This window comes from Oratosquilla oratoria, unplaced genomic scaffold (genome assembly GCF_046742065.1).
Source record: "Oratosquilla oratoria isolate Oo_2021 unplaced genomic scaffold, ASM4674206v1 SCAFFOLD60, whole genome shotgun sequence".
Taxonomy (NCBI): domain Eukaryota; kingdom Metazoa; phylum Arthropoda; class Malacostraca; order Stomatopoda; family Squillidae; genus Oratosquilla; species Oratosquilla oratoria.
The window spans coordinates 105001-116194 of record NW_027467724.1 but is presented as its reverse complement, the minus strand read 5'-3'; the positions used below and the strand labels follow the sequence as shown (position 1 = coordinate 116194).

At 43.1% G+C, this 11194-nt stretch overlaps 1 protein-coding gene across 1 annotated transcript in view; it reads right to left on the bottom strand.

Moving 5' to 3' along the window:
- Nucleotides 1–1086: 1086 nt before the first annotated feature.
- The window catches only part of LOC143023783 (gastrin/cholecystokinin type B receptor-like), a 16231-nt gene continuing 6123 nt past the window's right edge, over nt 1087–11194 (bottom strand). The window contains exons 3-5 of the mRNA XM_076182399.1: nt 8223–8437; nt 2304–2565; nt 1087–1488 (exon numbers count right to left, since the gene is read on the bottom strand). Of these exons, the coding sequence (XP_076038514.1) occupies nt 1087–1488; nt 2304–2565; nt 8223–8437 (879 nt within the window). The remainder of the gene's footprint in view (nt 1489–2303; nt 2566–8222; nt 8438–11194) is intronic.

Below are 11194 nucleotides of genomic sequence, written 5' to 3'. Positions count from 1 at the left end.
AACACTGGTACGGACATTTCGGTTCGAAGGGCCATTATGATCTCAGTTGTCTAGCATTACTTGCATGGCAGTGCTGACCCGAAAACACAGCCATGGTAGCACTGTTCTGACAATACTGATCCAACAACACCTCTTAGTCTGACAGAATCGTTCAAACGACACTAGATTCACAGGATCGGACAGCGATCGCTCGAAGTCTATCCTTTCGACAGTACTAGTCTGACATCATAGTTTCACTGTGAGCGACATTATGAATTACGTCATTGGCTTGTTGTGCAGTCCGTGTGTCAAGACCGGTCTTGCGGCTCCTGTGGACCGGGACCGGACCGACGGTAATGGCAATTGGGTCGGTATCGGCTCGGTAGCTGTGTCACACTAAATCTGACAGCACCAGGTCAGTACAAGTTTTGCATAAAAAAAAAAAAAAAAAAAAAACAGGTGTGAGGGTTGTGGGTGCATTTTAGGTTTTTTCTTCCTTTCTGTGTATTTCTTCTGTTTGTTGTTTTCCCTCTCTTTGTCCATTCTTCACTCGCACGTCTTTTCTCATTCATTTTTTTTTTAATCTAATTTATCCAGTCCGTATATTTCCCTTGTTCTTCCTGATCCCCTTTTTTGTAAATAATTTTTCTCTGCCTGAAATTCTTAACTGTGTTTTCAATAGTTCCCGAGTCTTCCCCCACCTCCCATTTCTCTTATTTCACCTCGTTTATCTTTTTTTTTCCTCAATCTTCTCGTTAGTTTACCTTCTGCCCCTTCCTTACCCTTTGTTTTCCAAGTTATCCATTACTTTCCAATCCCTCCCTTTCTTTTTCGTGTTCTCACCCCTCCCATCATCCTGACCCATTTCTACACATCTTTATTATTTTCCATTCTACATTTGATTTCCCTTTCTTATTGCCATTCCCCAACCTGACTCTCCCCCTCCATTCCCCTCTCCCCTTCTCCCCTCCCTTCCACATCCGTCCTCTTTTCTTCCACTGTTGTTCCTAAACCCTCAGGTGAACTTCTTCCTCTTCCTTTACTTTTCTTTACCCTTTTCTTCCTCCTTCCTTGCACCCCACTGCCTCCCCCCCACCACCTCTTTCCCTAGATTGAGGACACTGTCTCCATGTCCGTGTGTCGGGTGGAGTTGTCGGGTGAGCAAGAGGAATAGAGACTTCGGGCTGCGGCCCTCGTCAGTAGCGGCTTCGGAATGGGACGACGGCTCCTGAGGCAACAGCTGCAGCAGCCTCCCCTACGGTTGCAGTAGGACTGGCATGGGCTTCCCAGCAGACGAAGCATAGACCTGCGGAAGTTCTTCGACATGAAACAATAGATGACAGGGTTGATGCAGCAATGGATGAAGGGGAGGAGCCAGAAGGTGACCTTGCACGTGTAGAAGATCTGGTCGAAGATTTGCAGTTTCAAGACGATAATGAGTTCGAAGGTGAGTCTCGACCCCCAGCACAGCAAGAAGAGCACCACCACCATGATGAGCATCTTGATCACCTGCCGAAGGGAAGGTAAAGATCACAGAGCAATATTATATAAAAGAGAAGAAATTACACAGCCATGCGGAATTAAGTGATGCAGGCAAATAATTAATAAACATCTACACTCTGTCTGTCTGTCTGTCAGTTTGTCTTTCTGTCTGTCCCTGTCTCCATTCCCTCTCTGATTCACATGTATGTCCATATGCATGTGACAATACACATAAATACACACACACACACACACACACACACACACACACACACACACACACACACACACACACACACACACACACACACACACGCACACACACACACCTACACACACTTACACGCACTTACACGCACTTACAAGTACAAACACGCACAAACTCACACACACAGACACACACACACACATACACACACACACACACACACACACACACACACACACACACACACACACACACACACACACACACACACACACACGCACACACACATGAGTTAGACGTCCTGTGTGACCTCAAGTCTTGTTTGTGCTCGGCTATGCGTTTCTCGACGCCTCGACCTGACTCGCCGTAATATGAGGAGGTGCACCTACCGCAAGGAATGCGATAAATGGTACTGAGGACATTATGGGGCAGTCCCTTTATATTCTTGTTCTTGACAATTTTTCCTTTTTTAGAATTGGAAGTCCTTGCTATTTTCACCCCACCTTTCCCAAGAAATCTGTCTATGCCTTCGGTTTTCCTAGAGTTAGGAATACAATACAATACAAAATACAATATATTTCGGCTCCTAACTCCAATGTATCTCTTACTGAACACCTTTCTTTAGGACACTCACCTGCTTTCTCGCCTTTTTGACATCCTCGCCCTTCTCGCGGGACTTCTTTGTAAAAGCGCGGGAGGTGGGCGAGGGGGTGCGAAGGTGACTTGAGGCTGACCCAGCGCCGTAGGGGACGTAGAGCGACGTCGAGCTGTTGTAGGCGGAGTCTCCGCTGCTTCCAAGGAGGCGACCGTTGACAGGGAAGGTCCCGTTGACCCTGAGGCCCCCGCTGCCTGCTGGGGTCCCGAGGGTGCTGGTTCCGAGCCCTGCGGGTCCTCCGCTCCCAGGGCGGTGGTGGTGGGGCTGCAAGTGGTGGTGGTGGTGCTGGTGTTGACGTGAGTCGGTCATGACTCGTAAGTAGAAGGTCTCGTTGTTGCCTCCGTAGGAGACACTCCTGCTGCAAGAAGGAAGTATAGATCATGTGAATGGGTTTGATTTTGTCGATGGGGTGCCAGTCGCGAATATGGATCAAGCATCCCGACACAGAAGGGGGTTAACTGAGACAAAATCGCTTATCGCCCAGAATCCTCAGCAATAGTTCTGGAAAGGATGTGCTCAGGGGTTTCTGAGAGTCCAGCTTCCTCGCCTCAGATCCGCCTCTGCAGCCACACATTATGAGCCTGGTGTCTGCTGGGACGAGAAGTGCCGCTCCCTACTGAGGAAGGGAGACAGGGAGGCGCTACCAGAGAATTGCCGCGGAGACGAAAGACAGGTTAGGTTAGGTTAGGCCTGTCGACACCCAGGCTCAGAGGGAAAACTGCTACGCCCAGTATGGATGGCATTAATCAAGATAGACCATGGTCCCATCACTACCAAAGGCGGTGGCTCGGAGATCAATGAAAGAGCCTAGTGGTAGAATGAAGAAGGAAAAATTGCCAGCCGGGGTGGAGTATGCTGGTCGAAAGAGACCTTCCCCTTCGCTACCAAAGGGAAGAATGCCGCGGAGATGACCAAAATAATCTGGTGGCAGAAAAAGTGAAGGGAAAGGTGCCACCACCCGGCCGGCTATAACTCCTTCACTACTGAGAGGGTGCCATGGAGACGAATCGATTAATCTGTTGGTAGACAGGAAAGAAGTACCATAGAGGGAATTAATCCTACAACAAAATCTATAAAGTGCGCCACCGTGCTAAAGCTGTCAGGAAGAAAAGATACCCTAAGGGCGCTGTGAATGGGAAGACTGAGTTATGGCTCTCGTGGCGTACTCTTCAGGTTTTATTCTGATGAGCTCCACGCAATTTCATTCAACTTAACCTCTTTAATACGAGTAAAATTCTCTCGCGCAGCATCGGATGCCTAATGTACGATGATTCGATGATGCATCACAATACTTGCGTTATAGAATATAACGTCACTGTTGTATTATTCGTTCTCTTTCACTGTGAAAGCGTGATCAAGCCAGTTCACAGAATTCGGGTGTAACTCAGCTACAGGCTCATGACGCCTACGTAGGCGTCAATGTATAGAAGAGGTTAAAAGATATCGCCGTAGCGAATGAGTTAACAGCATCCGTACCGGGTGGCAGTTCTTCCTTTGATTCTGGGTACCGCAAGGCTATTTACCTTTCTCTCGGTGGCAGCTCCATGGTAGCGCCTCCCTGTGTCGATGAATCTCCCTTTCTAGGTAAGGAGCACCGACCTCTTTCACTCGTAATCCTTAAGGATGTGTAGCTGGGGAAGCTCGAGGCAATGAGGATGGACTCTCAGGAATCCTAGAGCACATTCTTTCCAGAACCATCGCTAGGGATTGTTTGGATTCAGCCACTTCGTTTTACTGAGAGGAACCCCTGGGACTGAGATAAGATGTCGAGGCCTCAGGGTACAAAACGTGGGATATACCAGCCTTCGGGGAACCTGTGGCCCTTTCCAGAACCATCGCTAGGGATTGTTTGGATTCAGCCATTTCGTTTTGCTGAGAGGAACCTCTGGGGCTGAGATAAGATGTCGAGGCCTCAGGGTACAAAACGTGGGATATACCAGTCTTCGGGGAACCTGTGGCCCTTTCCAGAACCATCGCTAGGGATTGTTTGGATTCAGCCACTTTGTTCTGCTGAGAGGAACCTCTGGGACTGAGAAAGATGTCGAGGGCTCAGGGTACAAAACGTGGGATATATCAGTCTTCGGGGAACCTGTGGCACCTACCCATGCGTAGTAATGCAAACAGAACTAAAAGTCAAAGGGAGTTATCCTAAGGTCAACGTATGAATTTGTAGGTATACTATATATTATTCTAAAAATAGTACATGCAGCATGGTTTCTATGACTAGTTCTTCTCACTTTTAATTCTTGGTACTTTCTATTGCTAAATGATTCATGAATCATAACGGAGTCATAGTAATTATTCTGAATATTATACGGTTAAAATCATTCTATTGATTACCATAGTTTTCTTAGAGAAATAATAAAAAACTACATTATTTTAAATGAAATAAAAATAGGTTTCGATCCAGTAGTTTCTCTTATGCTTACTGCACACGTGTTTAATTTTCCATCAGCTTCCTGTAGATTACTCCATCACTGAATAAAATAATGTGACATCTACTAACTACTTCTGATTTTGGGTCATTAGACTCCATGGGGGACAACTACGGGCACTTGGGGAGTCCAAGATCCCAGATTATTAACCTCTAATAAGGTACAGAAGGAAGAGAAAAAAAGGAAATCTAGCTTAGTATAAAGATAAATGGGGGTGGGAACACTACAGTTACCTCGGGGTCTCTGTCAAACAGAAAAAATACATTACTTGCTAGATAAGGAAAGATTTGCATAAGAGAGGGCTGCGACATCTGGTGAATTTGCATAAACTGCTCTTAACCCCTTCTCAACGAAATGCACTTATATTTTGTTCTGGTATATGGCTGACAATTTTATGCAGCTGAGACCTGGGTCTCGTAATGATGGGAATAAAGTCATCTCCATCAATACCTTTCCTACGATGACGCATTTCACTGATTTTGTTTTGGCCTATGCCGCCAGATGGTTTTATTCAACTGAGAGCTGGGTCTCGTGATGATGAGGTTAAGATTATTTTTATCAATTATGTGAAATTTCTCTCGATATTCATTACCCACTTTCCTCCTCCGTCTTCGCCATCTTCACCTTCAACAACATGTTTCTACCACACCAACGATATGACTTTCTGTCCAGTTTTCGTTTTTATTCTTCTCTCCCATTCTTCACTTCCCTGCACATTTCTCTTTTCTTTAACATTTCGTGTCCTATACCCCTGTCTCCTCGATCTACTTCCACTTGTCGTCGCTGTCCTTCTGCTCTCCTTTCCTCAGCTTCCCCCCTTTGTCCTCTTTTCGTCAGTTGAACACGTTCTTAACTTTGTCACAGACATTGTTGGAAACTTCTCGTCGGTCATTAGAAGTCTTGTTTTTCTTATTCATCCTCTCCATCCATTTTTCCTTTTTATTCACAAAGTATTCCTCTTTCCCTCTTTCCTAACTTTCCTTTCCCCTCCCACTTCCAGTCTTTCTCAACTAGAATTGAATTTGTTTTAGTCTGACTCACAGATTCACAACCTTTCTTTTTCCCTTTTCCTATATTCTTAGATTATTTATTTTTCTCTTTTCGTTATTTGCTTTCTTTCCCCCCCCATCTCCATCTCTTCCCATTTTTCATCCCCAGGCCTCCTTCAGCTTCCCCTCACCCCTGTAGGAGAGAGGCCAAACGCAGAGTATGGGATCCAATATCTTTGACGTTTCGCCCAGCAGGGTTTCTTCAGAAATAACCAAGTAACAAGCAATTTACGCAAATTGTGTGTACGCCATTTTTATGTTTGTTTCTCCCCGCAAGCTCGGGCTATATAAGGAGTAAAATGTTTCTCAACTGTGTTTATCGAAACGTCATATATATTGGATCCCATACTCTGCGTTTGGCCTCCCTCCTACAGTGCTGTTGCAGTCGTTGCTGCTTTCCCCTCACCCCTATGTCCCGGTGTAAGTACCGATGGTTCGGTATTCTGTGTCTCTTGGAAGACGACAACCAAGTTTCATTATTTCTCTCCCTCACTCCTTTATTTTTTAAGTCTTTCCCCAAACCACAATACTCTTCTCACCTGTCTCCATATTCTTTCTTTCCTCTTCCATCCTCTTCTGTTCTTTCCTTTACCTTTTTCTTTGCTAATATTTTGGGGGAGAAAGCGGAGCATTACCTGCCTGTTATGAATCCTGTTTCAGGGTCTTCCAACCCTCTCCGCTTCATCTCCTATTTAAGAAGTGGAAGGGAAGATCTCGAAGCGGAATTCGGAAGCGGGACGAAGGGAAACTAACTGCTGCTTTACCATCTCCTCCTGGTATCCCTGGGCTTGAATCTCATTTGGGAGTTGTTGGTAAAAGTGAGGCAGATTCTGAGACTGACAGTGTATTCAATCACTATCAAACATTCTCCCAATAGCAATGCTCTAGTCTTCCACTTAACAACAAAAAAGAAGTCTCCCGGCGATGGTGCATGATGGTGGGGGCATGGGAATGTAATCTCAGGAAGCCCTTAATCACAACACACACGGGTAGTGTTGTAGGTCCAGTGGTCGCTCTGCAGTGGGATAAGGCGCATACCAGTTCGGCAGCATCCTGTGCGACTGAGCAGCCATTTTTAGGATACACCCTGTTCACTTCACAAGGGGAAGAAGCTAGAAAAGGAGACCCTAGAAAAGTCACCCAATTGTGGCCTGAATTATAATAATAACCAAACAACAACAGCAACCCTCCTAAAAACAAAGTCCCTCTGTTGTACTTCCACCTCACCCTACAAACCTTCCATATGAACGAAGCAAACAGCCCACTCCAAACTAGTAACACTAATCAAATTTTTTTTTTTTTTTTTTTTTAACTTGATTTTGTATTTTTACAAATTATTTTTAGCATGCTGACTAAGATGGTAGAAACCGATTTTATCATAGCAATAATATTTTAGTAGTTGTATAAAAATCTATCAAATATAACAGTATCTGAGATTATCTCATTTATTCCTTTTAAATGTATTGTATTTATCTTGTCTTGTCGATGATTAAAAAAAACACTGTTTTTGTTATGTTTATGGTCATTACATTGGCCCAAAAGAGATGAAATGTGTTATTTCTCTGTGAACTTAATATTTTGTGTCCTTTACTCAGCCCATTCACATGGTAACGTATCCTCAGTCTCAGCCAAATGCACAAACTACAAACAAGATGACCCTACGTCATCCTTAGATGATGTAGTATACCCCATTTGAAAAGAAGACTTCTGTCTCTGACTCAGATAAGAACAGATTTAGAGAAACCCAAGCACGAGTACGTGTATGTGACTTGGAGCCACATACACGGAAACACGACGATCAAACCAAGCCCCAACCTCAATAATTCCACCAGAATATCCTTACCAAGCGAAGCCATCCACATGGCACCAGAACCCTACGCACAACCTCCGACACCTTCCTAGTGTGTATGATTAAAACTCCTAAGCAAAGCTCCCATCCTCCCACCACTTGAATTACAAGAACCCCACCCACAGACTCTTACCCCCTCAGCCCCCATCCCCTTGACAAACCCGTCCACCTACTCCCCTTACTCATTCCAGCACTTAGGGTCCTACCTCTCTAAGGAAAAACCTAGCTCTCCAACAGAAACCATAGACGATGTAATGGAGAACATAAAACTCACCAATTATGATCTACAACTTTCTACAAGCCACTGAAGTAAAACATATTCACGCCTCTCAATAACTATATATTCTCTATATTTTTCCTCAGCCAAAACATTACTTCAGAAATATCGTCGAACCCTTTTTACCAACTGACCCCCTTGTCTTCTACTGGGAGACTTCAATGCAAGACCTACCTCTTTGGGGAGACATCAAGACCTTAATTTTTTGGGAGATACCATCACAACTCAACGAGGCAAACTAATGTCTTCCCATCTTCCCTACTAACAAATCATTCCCTTCTTACTCACCTCCTTGTCGAGTTTGTAAGTGCCTTGATGTTCTTTGTGGACTTCCAGAGTTCACGGATGACGGACGTGTAGAAGACGATCATCAGGAGTCCAGGGATGACGAAGAGGACGAGGAGCTGGTAGATGAGGAAACCGATAGAGTCGAAGTCGCTGCAGTAGTAGATCGTCAGCGTTATCGTCCGGTTGGGGTTAGTGTATGTATCGCTCTCTACGTCCTGGTAGAGAAAGGAGTAATCGATCAATCAAGTGCTATTTGGAGTTTCTTAAACTATGAATCCGTGGTTGTCCCATAAATATCTTAGGAAAAAAACTTTGGAGCCTTGTCTATATTGTGCAAATGTGGGACTTCCTGTCATATGTTGGAAGATAAGAGTGACCGTCGGCTGTCAGATCTTATTATGTAAAAAAAGAAAAAAAAAGAAAAAAAAAGAGAGAGAGAGAGAGAGAGAGAGAGAGAAGATGATGAAGAAGAAGAGGATGATGAAAAAGATGAAGAAGAAGAAAAGGAAGAATTAGAATTAGAAGATGAATAAGAAGAAGAAGAAGAAGAAGAAGAAGAAGAAGGAGAAGAAGAAGAAGAAGAAGAAGAAGAAGAAGAAGAAGAAGAAGAAAAGTGGTAAATAATGAAAGTTGAAGGAGAAAAAGTAGTGGAAGCAGGGAAAAAATACTTTTTCATTTTCCAGAGTAATTTTTCATTTTTTTTTTTTTTTTTAGGTTTCACCAGAGCCATTTTTTTTTAATTACCAGAGCCATTTTTGATACTTCCAGAGCCATGTTTTTGCAGGTTCGATTTCCTTCAAACTATTAGAAGGCTAACTCATTACTCATGTGCATGAAAAATAACTTTTTTTTTTTTTTTTTTTTTTTTTTTTTACATAGCCTTTAATTTTAGGGGGAGGGGAATGGGTGAAACTGATCGGCAGACACAGCGCCTCTGTTTCCACTGGCAGAGGTTGGGGGTGGAAATCACGACAAGCCTTGCAATGCACCGTTAGAGTACCATCACTGCCCCGATCCACTTCAAGCCAATCTAGGTTCCATGAGCGTATAGTAGATTCATGCTTTACTGGTTTTCGTTTTCCTTGGCCCTTGTCCGTAGTTTGAATTAGGCTTTGCTGGTCCAGAAGTGGTTGCTGCCGTCAAAACACTCTCCCTCGATTCTGAAAAGACTGAATCTGAGGGCAAACCATCTTCACTCATCTTCACTCGCTTCACTAGAAATCGCTCCATGATGTACGATCATCTAAAGTTTGGCATAGACGTGACGTACAAACGTAGACCTTGCTACCGTAAACCTAAGCTAACTAACGAATCATTTTTTATTTTTGTATTTTTTATTCTCCCTCCAAAGATCCATATCTATGAACTAAATATATCATTATCAAATGTTCATATTTATACTTAAATTTATTTACTTTCAATTACTAACCAAACATTTTATTCTATTTTGTTTTTTTCATAAATACGCGAACGAGGTTATAAATGGGATTTCCCAGTTTCCCTCCTAGGCCTCGACCGAGTTTGCATTTGTACAGTGTACGTATGCATGCGGTGATGTGGTATTGAGTATGGTGCATTGTATATGTAGTCAGCGCATTCATTGGGCAGCTAGCTGCATGCAACCAATGAATTTCCCTGCATACAGGCACTATGCAATTCGCAACTAGCTACATTATGTAGCACGATAGTCGTGTAGAGACTAGTCAACATGCACTATAGTATACGCGCGCATGCAGCTGATACGAAGCTAGGCTAGGTAAGCCATTGAACTCTAGCAGCTATACCGCGTAAACATACGTACGTACATCAAAAAATTAAAGTTGATTGATGCGTTGCGTTTATGATATCGATTGATAATGCAATGATTGATCACAGGTAAGTTGTGTTTGCTCTGATCCTTTCATCAATGGTGATGGGATTCAGGGATTGCCAAATGATGGATAATGCATGAAAAACGTTGAATCTTGCCGCGGGAGCGATTTTTTTTTGTGGGGGATCGCTCCCGCTATTGGATTTGCGAGAGCGACATTGGAACTTTCCCGAGCAAAATCGCTCGTCGCTCCCGTGTATTTTTTTCGCTGAGTGGAAGTTGATGGAGCCGGAAAAAATCAGGGCCGAGATTCAAAAACACACTCGAGTATTGGCCATAACCCCGAACAATACCAAAAGATGGCTGGCCGGTTATCTGGCATGTAGAAATGCCTATGTGTCATATAATGGCCAATCATCGTAAATCAGAAATATTAAGAACGGAGTACCACACTCATTGATATATACATGCACAATATACCCACAGTCAACACCTCAGAAATACAAATCTTTTCCTACGCAGACAACATAACAATTGGATACACACACCATAACGCAGAGAAAGCTGCAGAAATACTACAACCACACCTAAGTACACTCAGCAGCTGATTCACTACATATATTGAAAGAATGTATAGATGAACAAACGCACAAAGTACACAAGATAATTGACTTCTCACTCAAAGAGGTAAAAGTACCACAAGATTGGAAAAATGCAAATATTGTACCAATATACAAAGGAGGAGATAAAGAAAATCCAACAAACTATAGACCGGTATCCCTTACAAGCACAGTAGTAAAAAGTTATTAGGAATAAATTTAATAAACACTTTGAAAAGAACAAAAACTAAATCCTAAACATTTGGTTTTGAAAGTGGAAGATCATGTACCACAAACTTATTATGCTTTCACTCAAGATTGATAGAAATAATGCAAGAAAGAGACGGATGGGCAGATTTTGCTTTCTTGGATTTACAAAAGGCTTTTGATAAAGTACCACACAAAAAGCTACTATGAAAAATTGAAATAATAGGTGAAATACAAGGAAAGTTATTGGAATGGATGGAAGATTTCTTGAATGGGAGAAAAATGAAGGTGGTACTTAGAGACAAGAACTTAAATTGGGAAGATATGATAAGTGGGGTCCCACAAGGCTCTGTATT